The 20,945-nt window shown below is 35.5% G+C and overlaps 1 protein-coding gene across 4 annotated transcripts in view; it reads right to left on the bottom strand.

Moving 5' to 3' along the window:
- PIK3C2G (phosphatidylinositol-4-phosphate 3-kinase catalytic subunit type 2 gamma) overlaps positions 1 to 20,945 on the bottom strand; it is a 355,657-nt gene that overhangs the window by 41,384 nt on the left and 293,328 nt on the right. For all 4 annotated transcript variants that reach the window (XM_045463665.1, XM_045463664.1, XM_045463668.1 and 1 more), the window contains one exon: positions 1,138 to 1,213. In XM_045463665.1, the coding sequence (XP_045319621.1) occupies positions 1,138 to 1,213 (76 nt within the window). The remainder of the gene's footprint in view (positions 1 to 1,137; positions 1,214 to 20,945) is intronic.

Below are 20,945 nucleotides of genomic sequence, written 5' to 3'. Positions count from 1 at the left end.
AAAATATTTATGGTTTGTTCTATTAACTATATTTACTTAATAATGTTTATGGTTTGTCTATATAAGCAAAGTGTCAGAGAGTGATGTCAAATTTGGAGCTTGTGACAACAGAGCAATGCATAGTGGGGAAGTGAGTCCTCAGTTTAAAGTTACTTCAGTCTACCCTCCCCCCGTTCATGCTCTGTCTCTCTCTGTCTCAAAAATAAATAAATGTTAAAAAAAAATTTTAAGTTACTTCAGTCTAACAGAAGAAGTAGGCTGACACACACATAAATATACAACTTAATAAGCAATTACACTATTCAGCTTGATCTGGTTGTATAGACCTCTGCACTTAAGTGTAAGTAACTACAATGTTAGATATGAGCAGAGGTGAGAAGCCGATGGGTCTAATCTTAAAGGCAAAGAATCACAAGGAGGATACGGATAAAATAAAAACAGAAAGCTGTGAAGGCAAGGAGGGTGAGGCCTAGCAAATTATGGGCTTGCAAATCTTTGTGAGATAAAAACCAGTATCAGTATTTGATAGCTACTGGCAATGAAATTATATTATGGACACTTAAAATTAATGGGACATTCAAAGAGAGTTCCTGCCAGTCTAGGAGAAATGCTAGAAAAGTTCATTAGGATTAACACACATTTGGTGGAAAATAGGGTAGATAATTGTGCTGGGATAGTTTGGGATCCAGGTAATAAAAGAAGACTTCATGAGGTAGAGTAATTACTGAGCTTTAAAGGATAAGAGTGAAATGGCTAGATAATTCATAATCATTGTTATTGCCTAATATTTACTTTTGTTGCTTCCTAAGATGTTGAGTAATCTGGAAAACTTACCTTAAGGGGAAAACAAGAACTCTGTCTCTGAAATGCAATTCCACCTCGAAGCACAATTAATTGAAATGAGTTAATAGCGTGACATCATGTAGTTATCATAAATGGACAAACACATCTTGGTTTAATTTAACTTGAACATATTTTAAGGGGTTAAAAAGCTTTGGAAATAGAAAAGACCCTTAAAGCTTATTCTTTAAAAAGATTTTAATTTGAAAGTTGAAAAAAATATGTAGTTGTGATTTTTATGCACAATTATATTGAAACTCAAAAATTGTACATAGTAATAATGATAAAATTACTTGCCTAGGTCCACAAATGATGGTTCTTCAATTGTTTGTTGCACAGGCTCAGAGAGGAAAAAACTAAGCACGCAATCACTCTGAAAAAAAAAAAAGAAAATATAATATTTCTTCATATGTTACTTATTTATTGCTTCCATTCACTAGTAGAGGATAGACTCCTAATTTAATATGACTGGTGTTCTTATAAAAAGGGGAAGTTTAGACACATGTATTTATGTAGGAAAGACAATGTGAGGAGACATAGGCAGAAGATAGCCTTTTATAAGTCAAGAAGAGAGGCCTGGGATAGATTCTTCCCTCACAGCCATCAGAAGGAAACAACCTTGTTGACACCTTGACTTTAGACTTTCATATTCCAAAAACAAGAGACAACATATTTCTGTTCTTTAAATCATCCAGCTTGTGGTACTTTGTAATAGCAGCCCTAGGTAAGCAAGACAGCACCCAATGCTGATCCCTTCATCTATGTCCTAGATTCTGTTTCTTCCTCCTTAGGAACCTTGTGGAATATCTCAATCTATACGTTAGTAACTTTACGTTCTTCCTTTCTTTCTCATCAGCATAAAGTAGTCTCTCCATTTTAACAACTAGCAAACAGAAGAGTCAAACCACACAAAATATACTCACACGTAAATAATACCCTGCCACTAATGCCCCTTTCGAATCCTGTTATTTCTGCCCCCTCCCTTCCTTGACACGAACCTATGGGAAGAGCTACCAGCATTCATACTGGTTTCACTTCTTCAATTTCTACTCTATGGTCTACAGCACTCAGAATTTCCCCCACTAATCATTCTCCAAAAATGCTTATAACATCATCTCTAACAACTTTTTCTTTTTTCATGTCTCCCGCCCACCCCACCCCACCAAATCTGATGGGGATTTTCTTGGTTATTATATAGCTATTGTATTTCTAGTGAAAAACTCTCTATCATTTGTTTTTATGATACTAGGTTGTCTCAGTTTTGCTTCCATTTGTCCTGTCATCTCTTTTTGGACTTTTTTTTTTTTCAGGCTCCTTTTCCTTTTGGTTATAATTTAAGTTCTAGTGTTCTTCACTTCCAGGCCATCTCTCTCATTCCTGACACATTCTTTCTGGGTGATGTTATCCCTTTTGGCAGCTTCTACAATGATGCACCAATCTAAACCTTTATCCCAGATCTGTCTCCTGAGCCTCAGCCCTCTATATCAAAACACCTATTTGTTGGCTTCCTTGACTTTTCTAAAGACAATTACAACCAAAAAGGGCACCAATAACTGCATTTTCTTTGCCTTCAATTTGCTACTTCTTCCTATGTCCAGGCTCAAAATAGAGTGTATTTTTTAGACTCTCCATTGTTCCTTACTCCACACATAATATTTATTACTAAGTCCCCTATTGAATTCCTTAATATCTCAACTACCCATTTCTTCTTTCTGGGTATGCTTCTGAGTTCCAACATCCTCACTTCTCACCTAAATTACAGCAGGGATTCCCAACTCTTACCTTGCTACTCTTTAATCCAATCTGTTTTCCACTTCATAGTCAAACTGATCTTTCAAAATAAATATCTAACCGTTAACTGCTTAAAATCCAGCAGTGGCTCCTTATTGCTTTTATGAAACAGGCCAACTGCTTCACAAGGCTTGTAAGACCTTTTTTGCTTGGGATATTGCTCATTTCCCCCCTTTATCTCTCACCATTTCTCTTCTAGGACTTCATGCTTAACTACACTGAATTATATTTCTTTCCTCAAGTGTGTCAGCTCTCTCACCTCTTTGTCTTCCTACACACTTTGTCGTTATCCATCCTTTCCACACTTATCCACCCATTTGCCCAAGGTTTTCCATGTGCTTTCTTTTCTACTCTTTTAGCCTCGTCGATAGGATATCAAGAGGAGGGATTGCCATTTATTCACTCATATCTAATAGAGTATTTTTGCTTAATAAATATTTATTAACCAGAACTGAGATCTGTTTTTACATAAAGAATACATTGGTTTTCCAAAGCATATATTGTTATCTATGTAGCAGTTTTATGCATCAGTGTAAATTAGTTAATTATCAAATTTTGATCTCTATGTATTAATCTCTTGTGAACTTGCTTAATAAGAATCTATCCCCAAGAAATGTATCCATATTCAGGATGTTGACCAAATCAAGTTTTTTGTTTTTTTGTTTTGTTTTGTTTTGTTTTTTTAATTTTTTTTTATTTTTTTAATGTTTTTATTTATTTTTGAGACAGAGACAGAGCATGAACTGGGGAGGGGCAGAGAGAGAGGGAGACACAGAATCGGAAGCAGGCTCCAGGCTCTGAGCCATCAGCCCAGAGCCCGATGCGGGGCTTGAACTCACGGACCGCGAGATCGTGACCTGAGCCGAAGTCGGACGCTTAACCGACTGAGCCACCCAGGTGCCCCTTGTTTTGTTTTTTAAGCTTAAAGTCAAACTTCAAACTGTGTAGAATTTGTTGAAGAAAATTTGACCTTCTTGGGCCTTTTGACAACTAGTCAATTATTCTTTTCTGGCAACATTTTGGCCTCACCACCCAATGGTTATTAAACTTCAATAGTAGGCAGAATATCTTCCCAATTAGTGTCTGAAATGTCACCACTAGCCAATTATTCCCTTGTGTTTACACTGTCATATCCTTGAAATCCTCATTTGTAATTCCGGGTGTGGGTGACATACTAAATACTAATTCCTTATTGTAACGAGATTGTTTTCATTCTTGAGGAGAAACATGACTCAGTGTCAATGGAGGGAGAAATCAATAAAAGAGATGAAGAGGGGAGGAAAAGTAATGTTGTTGGATCTTAAAATAATTAATTTTGAAATTTTCTCAGACTTGGCTTTACTCACGTGCATGCCTCCCACTGCTTTTTAGCACACTGCACCACTATAGAGTATGAGTTATAGAAATGTCAGTACTAAAGTTGTTCTTACTGATGACTTAGATCAATGTTCTCAGTTGGGTTTGTATTGATCCCCAAGCAGTGTAGCTACATTTAGTTGTATAGGTTGTATACTGAGCAACATTACAGGTGCCATTTTTACATGGACTCTAAGTATAATCCTACTTAGCAGTGTTCCCCATATGTAGGGCTGGCAGATATAGCAAACAAAACCAGAGGATGTCCATGCAATATTTGCAACATACTTATTCTAAAAAGAGATATGTTTATCTCAAATTCAAATTTAACTGGGTGGCCTGCATTTTACTTGCTACCCTACAGTATGAGGTGTCTAGAAAATGTGTGGGCACATTTTTGGTTGTCTCAGAGGATACAACTGGCAATTAATGGGCAAGGCCACTTATCCTAAATGTGCTGCAATACCCAGGAGGTTCTCACATTATGAAGAATGTTTCTTTTCTGCGTAGTTCTTCAAAAGGTAATGGTCTCCCAGGTTAAAACAAAACAAAACAAAAAACTCTGAAATTAATTACTCTATTCTAGAAGTGAGAAACCTGAATATTAGATAGCATAAGTGATTCAGTGATTGAAATTAGTACCAAAAACAAAACAAAACAAAAAACAAAATGCAACCAACCAACAAAGACCTGTGTTACCTGTGTTATCATTGCCAATGGCCTATAGATGTGAAGAATGCATATGGGAGACAGGTGGGAGATGTGGCTACAGAGTCCTAGAGCACACTAGTTCTATAGAAACCTGAAACTACTGTGACCTGTTGATGAATGTTAAGCAGAAAAGCATCACAATCAGGTATTTTTAGAAAGGTGACAGTGCAGCATTGTGGAGAAAGAAAAGGCAGCAGCCAGTTTTGGAGAATATCATCAGCAACATATTGTACTTTCTAAGCATATTGTATTTTCTAATTTTCCATTGTGCTTTCCCATTAATTCTCTAAAATGGCATTTGCATTCTCTCCCATTCCCTTTATCTCCCTGGTCCTGGTGGTGGGGTAGGTAGCCTCCTCGCATCTCCTTGCTCTTCTAACCTCCATTCTTTCTTCTTTTATAAAAATACCCTGCTTTGAAGATCATGTCTGCTGACTCTACTGCCCTCCCCACCTCCCTTGCTGTTGCACTTGTCTACTGACCTCTAGGTCACTGACCTTCATTTCTTGAACATTTTCCACCCTGGAACATTGTCATTTTCTTCAATAGTTCTTGTCATAATTCACACTGTTTTATTTTATTTTATTTTATTTTATTTTATTTTATTTTATTTTATTTATTTTTGAAATAATTTTGTGTTTTACTTTACTTTTTTTTTTAGAGAGAGAGTATATGAACAGGGGAGAGGGGCATAGAGAGAGAATCTTAAGCAGGCTCCACACTGAGCATGGAGCCCAACACAGGGCTCTATCCCATGACCTGAGCCAAAATCAAGAGTTGGGCATTCAACCAACTGAGCCACTCAGGTGCCCCGTTTCATGCTTATCTTAATATTCACACAAATTATCCTTTCCAGTGGTAGTTTCTTTGCTTTTTAACTCCTCTCACCTATTGATGTTCTGCATCCTACTGAGGCACTCACTCCTGTTCCCTTGATCTTGTCTCGATCAGTGAAGAAAGGGCTTCCATTATCTTGAAAAGAATTTCTATAAGCTACCACCAACACATCTATCATCTTACTTCACTTCTACCCTTTCCTCCATTACATGGGTGGACTGTCTGTACTTTAATCTCACACTGATTTGGGCACAAGATATCATGCTTTTTTGTCTACTCAAGGTTTACACTTTGGCCTCTGGCTAAGTTCTCATTTTTCTCATCAACAGTTTTTACTTCTTCAATAGATCTTCCTACCAGCATACATATATGCTATAACATTTCAGTAAACAAAATTTCTTGACCTACATTTTCCTGCACATTATCTTATTCCTGTTCATCCTTAGATAAAAGCCCCTGCAAGGATAATTCCTATTTTTATCCCAAATGCCTCTCTTCATATTCTCCTTTGAACCTATTCTTTTTTTTTTTAATTTATTTATTTTTGAGAGAGAGAGAGAGAGAGCATGTGCACACGAGTTGGGGAGGGGCAGAGAGAGATACAGAGATCCCAAAAGAGAAATCTGGGCTGACAGCGCAGAGCCCTGTGTGGAGCTCAAACTCACAAACCATGAAATCATGACTTGAGCCGATGTCAAGAGTCAGAAATTTAACCAACTGAGCCACTCAGGCACCCCTCTTTTGATCCTGTTCTAATCAGAGTTTTGTTTCTAACACTCCCATCAAACTGTTGTTAAATTCACCAATGATACCCATTTTTCTAATTCCAGTGGTCAATTCTCAATTTTTGACCTAGCAGTAGTATTTGAAACAGCTGATTTTGCTTTCTTTGAATTTAATTTTCTATTGGATTCCAGGCATAAAATGCTTCTGGTCTCTAAGAGGTTGCTTTTTTCTCAACCTCTCTTGTTGATTCTCTCCATCTTCTCAAACTTTAAACTTGGTATGCTGCAAGGTCTAGTCCTCAGATCTCTTCTGTGTTTACATTTCACCCTAAGTAATCTCATCTAGTCCTATGGCCTAGAAAACCAATTATTTGCTGACAACTCCAATATTTGAATTTCCAGCCTTTCTTTTCCCCTCAACTCAATTTTCCACTTGACATCTCTGATTAGAAATTTTGTATGGAACTCAAACCTAGTGTATTTTGATCTAAACTCCTGTTTGCTCCCACTCTCCACTGCTCCGCCTATAGTTTTCTCCATCACAGCAAATATTCAGCCAATACAGACTTGTATGGCCCTAATGGTGGGTTAGTGGCTGGCACTTTTCCTGGCCAGTGTCTGTGCCCTAACACTTGTTAAATATTTGGTCTATCCTTCCTATGTGGAACATTATATATTTGGTGAATAAATCAATAAGAGTTTGGGCTTTTTTAGGGACCCTAAAGTTACTGGTCTTTGATATATCAATGTTTCAGGTCAATGCATTAGGTTTTATTAAACGTTTTATAAGATTATATACATATTTTCTTTGCTAGAGTAGATGTTTCACTAATATGGGTTTTTTAATGTCTAATAATGCACTTGAAAGTTAGAAATGCAGTCAACAAAAAGCAAATTTGAAAGCCAATTGAACAATTTAAAATTAATATCTGCATCAGCTTATTTTTGTCAAGTTCAGAGCTCTTATTAATATGTTGTTTACCAATTATATTATTAAGCCATTTGCAATTTAAAATGATTGATTTCTGAGAAAGCTAATCAATTCAAAGTTGCTCAAAATTTGTGTTTTTCTTACATGAACAAAGACTACAGAGAGTTAAAGTATTTGCAAAGATCAGAAGTAATGTAATATAACACTGAGATCAATTTTTTCTTTCTTTAAAATAACACATTAAGAATTCCCATTTATTAACTGGCAAGCCAACATCTAGAATTGGCTGCAAGATTTAGTTTCAGTGAGTTAAAACAATAAGCTAAATCTATCTCTCTCAAGCACTGTGAAAGACTGTAAAAATGTGAATTTAAAAATGAATTCCCAGAACAGTTTTAAATCAAAGTTGAACAGTAATTGTATTTTATTGCCTTTTTCATAAGGTAGCTTGTCAGAATGTCCAGTCTTTAATGTAGTTCAACCCATTATGTTCATATTGGAGTTACATAGAAGAACGACACTATGAAGAACGGCGAACTTCTAAAGAATCTTTCATAATTCTCATTCTAAAATGTCATCAGCACTTCACTAGACTCTGAAAATAATCTTGGTTTTACTGATGGTACACATGTGACATTTATCCTGCCTGCAAAGTCATCCCAGCCAGCTCCAAATAGGAAAAGAGCAATGTAGTGACAAATGTAGTAATTAACATCTGGGTTTAGCAACCAGGGAACAAGAAACATATGTTCACTATTAAGATGGGATTTACCCATTTGGATTTATTTTGACATTGGATTTCTGCTTAAAATAATAACATTGCCTACACCATAAGTGATATTATTCCTTATTTTAAGAGGCTTTTAGAAATGAGCAGCAATACTGCTAAGAGCTAGAAATTACAGTGAATATAACTTTAAAATTAAAAAGAAAGGAGAGCTGTTTATATATCTCAGCTGAAGTCAGATGTGGGGATATGTGTGTTTAGGTACTGCAATCATGTGCTATAACTTATTATTTCACGTGTATATTGTTCTTTATAAACATCTTATTTAGTTTGCAACACAATTCCACCAAAACAGAGCAACATTTAAAGCAAAAAGAATTCCTGTTATCACAACTATCATTTGCTTGTGGAATGAGATTACATTGAAAGGATAAAAAGAAGTTTTATTAGCTTCAGAGAAGAAAGTAAAGCTAAACAGACAAAAGCCAGGTAGATACAGGACTAGGACATCTAAACTGATGCTTCCAAGTTTAATGATGCTTCATTAAAAGAGATATTGAGGTAGCATAGAATGATAGTCTCCATTTATGCCTATTTTCTTTTATCAACAGATTATATGGGCGTGTGTGTGTGTGTGTGTGTGTGTGTGTGTGTGTGTGTGCGTGTGCATGAGAGAGAGAGAGAGAAACAGAGAGAGACAGAGATTTATAGGCATTGCTCTATCTGGGTCACTCTTATGTCTTTAGACCAAAGCCCCAAAGATGTGTCTCCCATCTAGCCTAACTCTGATACCTGATATTGGACTTTAAAACAGACTGTTTTGGGCACCTGGGTGGCTGTCAGTTAAGCGTCCGGCTTCGGCTCAGGTCATGATCTCACCATTCGTGAGTTTGAGTCCCACATCAGGCTTTGTGCTGACAGCTCAGAACCTGGAGCCTGCTTTGGATTCTGTGTCTCCCTTTCTCTCTGTTCCTCCCCAACTCATACTCTGTCTCTCTCTCAAAAATGAATAAAGATTACAAAAATTAAAAAAAAAAAAAAACCTTTTTATCTCATTTGCTCAACAAAAAGCAAGACTGTTTACATTTGTGAATGACGCTAGGAGGGAATATAGCAGCTGATTTAGCAAGATAAGATTGTCCAGTTTTACATTCAGGCTGCATCTTCTACTTCTTCTCTTCTTTTTCCATTCGCTGCCATATATTTCTTTATGTTCATGTCTGTATTTATCACTGTATTATAAACTCATTGAGAATAAAGTTTATATGGTATTAGTTGAATCTCTCCAATTTGTTCTCTTACAACCAATTTAATCCTCTTAGTCTAGAGTGTTATACATAGTAACTGCCCAATAAAAAATTTAAAATCTTTACAAGGTTATGTTCAGTGATATAGAATATTTTTAGTTACAAATAAATGTACTAAATGTACATTAATAATAATTGTACTAATATAACTACAAAAGAATGTGAGCTTTAGTATATAGGCATAATAGTATTATTTGCCTTTCCTACACTGCCATATGACAAGCAGCTAGGTAAGAAGAAAAGTATTTTTATGAGCATTTTTCTAGGGCCAGAGATGGGGATTATTCTATTGCAGGAATATTCATCACAAATGTAAAATTACTTTAAATCTCTTATTTTATTAGAAGCAGAAAGGAAACTTGCATATGTATAAAAATTTCCTCTAAGCCATTCATAGCACTTAAAATAATTAAAATATTCATGTTACATCCATGACTCTATAGATTTGATGATTACATAGATAAAACTTTGTTGATATATATGAGAAAAGGGAGAAAGTGTATCAAGTACAAAACTTAGAAAATCTCAAAATAACATGATTTACTTTGAAATTATGTAACTTTTAGGCCGATAATGTTTTATTTAGTTAAACGATGTTTTCATGTCTAGAATATAAACAAACTGAACCAGGGAACAGTCCACCAACATATGGAGACACATAAAGCTTTCACTATGATTAATCCATTTGAAGATAATTGAAAACTGACCACATTATGCAATTATGCACAAAGAACCTGGGTGATTAGGCACCTGGTATTAATGCTAATCAGCATCTGATGATATCCCTGTCAAATTATTATTGTTCTATTATCATATAACCCATATAATGAGTATTATATCAAGACCCATAAAGTTCCTTAGCAATAAGGGGGAAAAACCAATTATGAAGTTATGGAAGTCTTTATGGGGCCACTGGCACTTATCAACATAGACAGACTATTGAGAAAGACTGTAAACTACTTAGGGCAGTGCCCTAGTCTGATTCCACTTTTGACTTTCTGGAATAGAATTTCTCAAATCTGGCTGTGCGTCTAAATCCACTTGAGTTCTTAAAAAACAATACAGATACCTAGATATCAACCTTTACCTAGAGAATCAACATTTCTAAGGATGAGGCCCCAAAGCATAGTTTTTATTTATTAAAAAATTTTAAAAAATGCTTATTTATTTTTGAGAGACAGAGCCAGAGTGAGAGTGGGGGAGGGGAACACACACACACACACACACACACACACAGAATCTGAGGCAGGCTCCAGGCTCTGAGCTGTCAGCACAGAGCCTGACACGGGGCTCGAACTCACAAACTGTGAGATCATGACCTGAGCCAAAGTCGGACACTTAACTGACTGAGCCACCCTGTGTCCCAAGAGCATACTTTTTAAAACCTCTTCAATTTATTCTAAAAAAATTGATCACAGGTGCTATTAAGGCACCCCTGGCCAGACCATATACAATGTAGGCAATCAATAAACATTTGTTGAATGACTAATGCAGTTTTCCAAAATAGCCTCTTTTATGCTGGTGCCCACATTTAATTTTTGTTGACTTGATTTTTATTAATATAGCACTACTTTATTTGTTTTGTAGTATAGAAATGGCAACTAATGAATTCAATTAAATTATCAGGGGGGTGTTACTTTAGAAGAAGGCACATCTATAATATTGGCATCCTTTTGTAAGAGACAAATGGGATCCCCCTCGTTGGAAGTTCAGTGTGAGAAGATGGCTGACATATTCTCACTTAGAGTATTTATAGGATCTGTGATTTTACAATAGTGTCTCATGTTTGATGATATAAATACCTCTTCTTTTTCCTTCTGTTTTTTTATTCTCACTCAACTCTTAGACCTTAATTCATCCAAGAACAAAACAATGTGGTGTCTGAAGTTTCTTCACCTTCCTTTTCCTAAATACTGACCAAAAGGGATTAAAAACAAAAGAAAAACATCTCTTCCTGGGGTATCTACAGTAGAACTTTGGTTACCACATTAGCAAATGTGAATGTGATGAAACCTGGGACCTCTATGTGTGGTGGTTTTTTTCATCTGCCTGTGTACAGCAGTGACTGTGGTGGGCAGCAATATTCGCTAAGCCTTGCTGTGTTAAGCTGCCCCTTTGCAAGTCTTACCCACCTGTTATGTCTGACTCTTTTGCTTTCCCCTCTCATAACAGTCCCCTGCTAACATTTCTGTAGACCTCATCCTGTGAGCAGATACATCTAAGTGTTCCCTATTGGAAGCCTGCTGCCACATAAAAACGGATCTCAAAACTTGTCTTCTTCACACTGGGGCCAGAAATCAGAAGCCTCTCCACTTTGCACTTACTTGTTCTCTGCCTAAATGGGCCAAGGCCTGGCACCTTCAATGGTTACTAGATATTTTGTCAATTACCCTGAAAAGGCATCGCCTTTAAAACAGCTTTAGTATAATCAGTAAGGCAGCCTTCCACATACAAAGATGATAATCCCATCCACTATCCCCTCAGCATTTTCCCTTATAGACAACTTGCCATGCCCGTGAGGCCCTTGACTATAGCATAAGTTAATGGACATGACCTTAGGAGAATGTTATAGTAGAGAACATTAAGATGTCAACATTCTAAAAAGGGATGTCTGGCGAGACCCCTTGATCTTGGGGTCATGAGTTCAAGTCCTATGTTAGGCATAGCATTCTATATTCAGAAATACACAAAAAGTAGTTGAAATCCAATGAAATAAATTAAGTTGCCTTGATCCTATAGGGCAGAAGCCTCTGTTATAACACATTTCCCATTACTCACTGATTAAGACATAAAACCAAATATATTCAAAAGATAGAATGCAATTTATATTGGGTAGGCAAGTTTAAATTAATGTATATGCAATATATCTACACATAATCATTTATTATAGTATAGTTTTACTATTGGTCTAACACCATTTTCAACAATTATTTTATATCTTTGTTTTCAGTTTCCTCTTACATAGTTCTAGTCCCATAATGAACACATACTGTTTACTTCTTTCTCTTTGTTCGTAACAGACATATTAAAAATGTGCTCTGAGTGGTGTTTCTGAAGGGTACAATCATGATCCAGTGCACTATTAATGCTCATCCTTTATGAGCATGGCCAGGCAGTGTTCCTGGGCATGGTACTGGGTAACCAGTGGGACCACTTTCTGAATTGGCAGCTAGCAGAGTTCCCAAGATTATTCTCTAGCCAGCCAGGCTCCGTCATGGGGTTCCTATGGGATTATACACTGGGGTGAGGAAAAATATCAAAATTACGTTAATTTTTATTTTGTAACATCATCCAAATATTCCATTTGTCTACAAATTTTTATTTATTTATTTATTTATTTATTTATTTATTTATTTATTTATTATTTTTATTTTTTTCAGATTCTAAACACATTCTCTTTATCACATATTTGATCCAGAGGAGAAACTATGTGTGGGAGGTGGGGAAAGGGACCACCTTGCCTAGGAGCAACCCCCATCTATTTTTCTACAAAATTTAAAACATTTATTACTTATTAGTTTAGTAGTTTCTATTAAAACATAAATAAATGACATGTTTTGGAGGCATGAGCTAATTTCTAAAAAAAAAGCAAAAAACAAAAAACCAAACAACAACCTGAACTTATAGGATGTAAGAATAAATAAGCAACCACTGCTAAATACTTTTCAGATGCAAACTTTCAGTCTTTCAGGTTTTGAAAAGCAATATAAATCCCATTGTTAATATATGCCAATGGTTCTGTTATTATTCATTTAAAATATCAATTAAATATTGATGAGTTTGTAAATGCTATACATGGGTAAAAATTGAATGAATATAGTTATTGAGTTTTTTAAGCTTCAAAACAAAAGGAAAGCATAAAACCATAATGGATGCTTCGTCCTTGAAATTCTTTTTGTCTAACACAACTTTCTCCCAATTTCTATTTACTAACTCCTATTTGCCCTTTACAACAACCTGAATGCCCAGCTCTCTGGGATGCCTTCTCTAAGTCACTTGGAATTCAGTTAAGTATACCTCCTTAAGTGCTCAACCTTGTCCTTCAGTTAAGTATACCTCCTTAAGTGCTCAAACTTGTCCTTTGATACAAAACAACATCTCCAGCTGAGAATCTACCAGCCTGGAAATAATATTGTAGCCCAATCTTCTTGAGTTCATATTTGCTAAAAGTCAATCATATAGGAGAGCACCTGAGTATCTGCTATATTGAAGGCCAAATGTCTGATCATGTCCAAACTGGAAAAAAAAAAGTGTGTGGGGGGGAGATGTCTATAGTATATACCTCATACTATAGGTAATTTTTCTCAAACAATAGTGTGCATTAGAACACCCTGCAAGACTTATTATTACACAGATTGTTGGGTCTCATCTCCAAAATTTCTGATTTTGGGCCTCTGGCTGTCTCAGTTGGTAGAGCATCGACTCTTAATCTCAGGGTTGTGAGTTCAAACCCCATGCTGGGTGTAGAAATTACTAAAAAATAAATAAATAAACTTAAAAAATAACAAATGGGCTAAAATTTCTGATTTAGTCTGTCTAGGATGGGCTGAAAAATTTGCATTCTTGTAAGTTTCCAAGTGAAGTTCCTAGCACAGTCCAGAAACTATGCTTTAAGAACCACTAGTCTTAGAAACTGATGATAGGAATTCAAAAGTCTCACCTCTTGCTTCTAGCTACATGGAATCTAATGCAGTCATTATTGACAATTCTGGTTTTTTTTTTTCTAATAGCTTTAGGACCCCTAAGATCTGAATTGTGGGATTTTCTTCTTTTAAGGAGGTCTATTCATCATCAAACCACGATATTACCCAACTGGGAGGTACAGCAATAAGCTAACATCCTGAATCAGCAAACCTACAGTTGAGACAGAATTTTTAATACATTCATTAATATATTGTATATTTAAATTGCAGTAAGGTTTCCTTGATATACATTGGTTTACTCTACCATACAGTATGTAACTGAAAAAACTTCAAACCATGACTGCAGTAGTCTCATCTACTACCTTTCCCACATTCCAAGTAGAGAAGAAAGGTTGTTGAATTAACAGCTGAGAAACATGGGATTCTTTGACCCTTTATTAAGTCTCAGTTGTGGGATCCAGTGTAGTCCTCCTGCATAATGCTTGCAATTTACTGAAGCTTAAAATATGTCTACATATATAGGATGATGTTATGTGTAGGTTTCTTAGGTCAAGGTACAACCCAAGTACTGCTGACATTTAACTAAGACTACAAAATCCAGGAATTGCCTATTAATGTCTGAATCAAGGCTACACTAAGAGGGGCACCTGGATGGGGGAGGAGGAAAGGAGTGTTCTCAAAATTTTAATCAAGAAACCTATACAAGGGCCAGTTGGTATAAATGCTTCTGTTATTCACCCGCAACTCCAACAACAATGGGCATTTTATTAATTAGCATATTGAATGTCAGACATTAGATTTTTTAAAATAAAAATGGTAGCTTATTGGCTAGCTTGATTAATATTGGAAATGGGCTCTCATTGGTGATATTAAAGTTATTCCAGATGTGTGGATTACTTACAAATATTCCATAAATGCTTTTCATTTTTGCATTAAAAGGCAAAAAACAAAACAAAACAAAGCAAAACCACAAACAACCATAATAGGCTTGCATACTGTACCCTTAGGGATAATGTTTTAGATAAATCCCTAAAGAGTCCTAAGTCTGTCTAAGAACTCTGAAGGATTCCGTTAGTTTGGTACTTGCCTCTAAAATTTAGCATTTGTCTCATAGAAACCTTTAATTCAAATGGTGATAGAAACACCTAATAGTAGAGAGCTAGTGCCCCTTTGAACATTTGGAAGGAGTTGCACATCCATGTGCATGTATAGCTTATATGCTTATATGAGTGTGTATGGTATGTGGGATCTTAATGTTTTTTTTTTTTTTTTGACACATATAAGAGAGCAGAACAGAAATGGAGTCTGGAATTTCTGGCATTAATTTTCCAGACTATTCTCAGAATTATTGGTGAGTACATCAAACAGCTTACCAAGGAATCATTAAATATTTTTTCAGATGGGAAGTGTCAATAGACTTAGACCCTCTGATATAGCCTATGAGAGAAAAGTTATATTTGAGCATAGGATGGGGGTGAGAAAGCAAAATGGCAGATATCTCTGAAAGCTGTGGGTGATGATTGCAGTTCTAGAATCCGATTTTTGAGGACAGTAGATTAAGCAAGCCATTTAATGCACACCTACTGATGAGAATAATTGGATTACTGCACAATTTGTGTCTTGAAACTTTGCTTGAAAGCATCAGAGAGCTAACAAGATAGTGAAGAAGTACGAAGCCAGGATGTGGGACAAGGATTTGGAGATGCAAACTTGGGTTTGACACTACATTTCTGTTGTGGGTATTTATTGATATGTGTTGGAACAGTGGATGGGCTGAGAGGTTGAGCAGTACTTTTGGCCACCTTGCAGAAATAAGAGGAAAGGAAATGGAATCCAGAGCTGCCAAGTAGGCTCTTGGTGAATCTGCCTCATTTTGGACTTAGATCCAAAATGGCTACATCTGGGGCACCAAGGTGGTTCAGTCAGTTAAGCGTTAGACTTCAGCTCAAGTCATGATCTCATGGTTCGTGGGTTTGAGCCCGACATCGGGCTCTGTGCTGACAGCTCGGAGCCTGGATCCTGCTTTGGTTTCTGTGTCTCACTCTTTCTCTGCCCCTTGCTCACCTGTGCTCTGTCTCTGTCTCTGCCAAAAAATAAACTATATATATAAAGAAACAAAACAAAATGGCTACAATTAAGGAACAAAGATGAACCTGAAATAGGCCCTCATAAAGGCTACAGTTTGGTTTTGAAAAATCTGAATCCCTGCTATTGAATTTCAGCAATCCTAGATTGTTAATGTCCTCAGATATTATAACTCTATACTAAAGTAACAACAACATAGGCCTCCAATTATTTTTACAAACGACATTGCAGTGCAATATCTGGCCACAATAAAAAGGAAAATAACCAACCTTACAAAGGAACAAGACTGGATGATTAAAGAACAGTAGAAATACTAGACAATAGAAATATACATGCAGTGGGCCCCAATGTTGAAGTTTTTACAAAGATTTAAAAGTAACTATGCTTTTTATTTTCAAAGAAATAATAAAAAGGACAGATTTTCAGCAAGGAATAGAAACCAAAAATCAAGGAAATTCTAAAACTGAAAAATATAATAATTGAAATTGAAATTAAGAGCTCAAAGGATGGATTTAACAGTATATTAAGCACAGATAAGTAGGGGCGCCTGGGTGGCTCAGTCGGCTAAGCAGCTGACTCTTGATTTCAGCTCAGGTCATGATCTCACGGTTGTGAGATCAAGCACTGCATTGGGCTCAGTGCTGAGTGTGGAACTTGCCTGAGATTCTCTCTCTCCCTCTTTCTGTGCCCCTCCTTCACTCGTGGGCTCTCTCTCTCTCTCTCTCCCTTAAAATAAATAAACTTAAAAAAAAACTTGAAACAACCTTAGGTAAGTAGAAAATAGATAACTCAAAAGCTAAGTCAGAAGAGAACTATTGAGAATAAATTAGGAGGACAAAAGGAGAAACAAGACAGGAGTAGAGGTATGAGAAGAATTAACATATGTGATTACAGCTTCAGAAAAAGGGAGAGAGGAAAAAATATTAACAGTGTTGGAAGCAATAATGACAGAACTGTCCAAAACCGATGAAGGACATCAAGGAACAAATTTAAGAAGTGTTTATAAGCATGACAAATAGAAACAAAGTTGTATTTGAGCAATTAAGTTAAAACTGTGAAAAACAAATATAAAAAGAAAGACATTAAAAGCAGATAAAGAATAAAGAAAAATAATTTCAAAGAAGCAACAATTATAACAGTTGGATTTGAAACAGAATCAGTGGAAGCTAAAAGACAATGAACTGATAGCTTTAAAGATTTTAAAATAAAATTACTCCTATCCAAATAACATATTCAGCTAAAATATCTTCTGAGAATGAAGACAAAATAAAAACTTTTCAGACAAATGCAGATTTAGAAAATTTTCTACCAGCAAATTCATATTGAAGTAATAAATTGTGTTCTTCAGGTAGAGGGTAAACAATCCCATATATAAAGTCAGAGTTACAGAAGCAACAAAGATGAAATATGTGGGAAATATTAAACAGATATTGACTGTATAAAAAAACCCCAGTGCTTATTAATTTTATGGGATACAGATATAGAGATATATCATTGGGATACAGGTACAGAGATATATTATTAGCATAGCATGTAAAACTCAAATAGGTTAAGTAGACTTAATCCATAGTCTCAGGAAAAATCATAGTGAACACTTATAAATATTTTAGAAGAATGGTAAAATATAATACTGTAAATAAAAACTTAAGGGGTCAATTAAATCTTGGTTAGGCAGGGGGATGTAGAATTTTTTTATTATTACTTATTATTATTTTTAAAACTTTCAATGTTTATTTTTGAGAGAGAGAGAGAGCAAGCACAAGCAGCAGAGGGGCAGAGAGAGAGGGAGACACAGAAGCCAAAGCAGGCTCCAGGCTTCAGGCTGTTGGCACAGAGCCAGACACAGGGCTTGAACTCATGAACTGTGAGATCATGACCTGAGCTGAAGGCAGATGCTTAACTGACTGAGCCACTCAGGCACCCCTAGAATTTTAAATGTGTAAGTGAGGACAGGTTGAAAATAAACAAGTAACTATCTGTGAATGTAATACATAGAACAGCAAATCATAACCAAAGGAAGAAGAGGAAAGGAAATAATCATGATCAAACATAAATAAAATAGAAAAATAATATAATAAAGAGTCAATAAATCCTATGTTTCATTCTTTGCAAAGATTTGTAAAATTCATAATCCTCCAGCAAGACTGATTAGGAAATGACATATGCAAGGACTAGAAGAGTAGACATCTTTTCAGATCCTATAAATGTTAAAAAGATGGTGAGAGGATTCTCTGAATAATTTCATGCCAATAAATAAGCACAAATTCCTAGAGAACTATAACTTAGACCCAGGAAGAAATAGAAAATGTGAATTGTCCTATAACTCTTAAATAAATTGAATCTCTGTACTTATATGGCTTTCCAAATTAAAGAAATAGAACCAATTCTATACAAATTCTTCCAGCGAAAAGAAGAAAAGCAAGAAGTCTTTGCCATTGACATTATGAAGCTAGCATATTCTCCATTCTAACCTGGTAAGGACATTATAAGATAGAACACCTTTGGTCTCTGTCATAAATAAAGGTGGAAAAAAATGCTAAAGAAAATGTTGTATCAAATCTAGTAATACATAAAAAGGATAATACATTATGACCATGTAGCGTGCATCCTAGGAATGCAAATTTGTTTAAAATTAGAAAATCCATCAGTGCAATTCACCACACTAATGGAATAAGGGAGAAAAATCAATTGATCATTGATCATCTCAACAGATTCAGAAAAAAAATTGATAAATTCAATATTCTTTATTGTAAAAACTTTTTCTTACAACAGGAGGAAACTTTCTTAAAGTAATAAAGGGTACCTACAAAAACTTGTGTGTTTACCGGGGAACTTTAGATCTGAAGTCGGGAATAACACAAGCATGTCTGCTATCACCACCTGGAGGCCCTCGAGAGTACAAAATATCCAGAAAAGTAAATATAAAATATAAATATTGGGGAAAAAACCTCTTGTTATTTGCAGACAATATGATCGTAAGTAGAATATTTAAAGATACAGATAAATTATTAGAAGTAGAAGTGTAGTTAGTAAGGTTGTTGAGAAAAATGTCATTATATAAAATCAGTTGTATCTGTATACTGGTAAAAAAAAAAAGAATTTAAAAAATTCTTTAAAAAGAATTTTACCAAGTAAAATAAAATATTTTAACATAGTATTGTTAAACTACTTTCGAGAAAAAAATGTTTTTAAAGATTTAAATAGGTACATGATAATGGATTGGAAAATACTAAGATGCATTTTCAACTAAAATCCCAGCTAGCTTTTGCATGGAATTGACAAGAAAGTTTTAAAATTTACATGTAAAGATGAAAGTCCAAGAAGAGCCAAAATATTGTTTATGAATAAGGGTAAATTAGGAGAATTCACTCTGTTAGATTTCAAGACTTAGTATGAAACTACAGTAATTAAGCCTGTTGGCACAAGGGTAAACAAAGAGATCCCTGGCATAAAATATAGAGCCCTGAAGTAGACACATACCTACATGGATATTTAAATCATCACAAAGGTGTCACAGCAGAGGAGCGAGAAAAGGAAAATATTTTAAATAGTGTTGGAACAATTAGAAGTCTACATGGAAAAAAAATAAGAATGACTCTTATCTCACATGATGCACTAAAATCTATTCTAGACCAATTGTAGGTTTCAACATGAAAGGCAAAAGAGCAAAGCTTCTAGAAGATAATATATGAAATTGTCTTTATGACATTGAGGTAGCACATGTCCTAATCATCTGGGAAAATATCAATACATTTTACTATATTAAAAATAAGAGTTTCTGTTTATCAGAAGATATAATAAAGAGAACAAGAGGGCAAAACACAGGAGTGGAAGAAAAATCATTACGACATATTTAATTAGCAAAGGATTTTTATCCACAGTACATGAAAAATACTATAAATTGATGATAGAATGTCGTATAATTTAATAGAAAAAGGGCAAGAGACATGAGCTGTCACTGTACCGAAGGGGACATCCAAATGACCAAACAACATATGAAGAGGTGCTCCATCTCATTCGTAGTTAGGAAAATACAAACTAATGCGCAATGAGATGCACACTCACCAAAATGGCCAAAATTAGAAAGACTGGCAATACCAAGTATACACAAGGTTGTGGAAAATGTGAACTCTTATTCATTGCAAATAGGACAGTAAATTGGTCATTGCCTATAATCCTGAAGATAAGCATATATTGAAATCCAGAAATTCTGTTCTTAGGTGAATGACCAACCCATGTAGACTAAGAGACATACAAGTAGAAGAATATTCATAGAAGCATTATTTGTAATCCTAACTTGGAAACATTCCAAATGCCTATGTAGAGAGGAATCTACAAACTGCCATATATTCATGTAAGAGAATACTATATAACAATGAAAATATATGCACCTTAGATATGGTCTATCCCTGCATTGTTGGTTTAAACGATCATTTTGCCATTGTCTCCCAGTTCTGCGGTTTGGCTGAATTCACCTAGGGTGTCCTTGCTTGTCTCTAATAAACAGTCATTTGGTGACTGGAGCTGGAGTCATCATTCACTCAAAATATTGTGACATTGAAGCTAGCTGAAGGTGAGAACCTCTGCTGGGCACCAGCAGAGCTGTGTTCCCTGGACCTCTCTCTATTTGATCTATCCATATTGTTTCCCCACCTGGCTCACTCCAGGGAGCTCAATTTCTTATATGGCAGCTGAAGGTTCCCATAGTGAATATCCTGAGTGAAATTGGCAGATGCTACATGGCTTTTTCTAACCTAACTCTAAAGTCTTCTGTAGACTTTTCTGGATATATATTATACAATTTAAAAGACTAAAAATTAAAAGAACATAATTCCAGTCCAGTAAGGAGGGACAGGATCTCCCAGAGTGGTAAGGAACATTGTTCTTCTTCTTGTTTTTAGTCCCTCACTACCCTCTAAGGCTTAGCTTAGCTCTTGACAACCTGGCTCCAACCTCCTTGCTGATTTTAATCTTCCTTTCACATTTTGCACT

This window comes from Leopardus geoffroyi, chromosome B4 (assembly GCF_018350155.1).
Source record: "Leopardus geoffroyi isolate Oge1 chromosome B4, O.geoffroyi_Oge1_pat1.0, whole genome shotgun sequence".
Taxonomy (NCBI): domain Eukaryota; kingdom Metazoa; phylum Chordata; class Mammalia; order Carnivora; family Felidae; genus Leopardus; species Leopardus geoffroyi.
The sequence above is the reverse complement of the archived record's forward strand: the minus strand, read 5'-3'. Positions and strand labels throughout refer to the sequence as shown.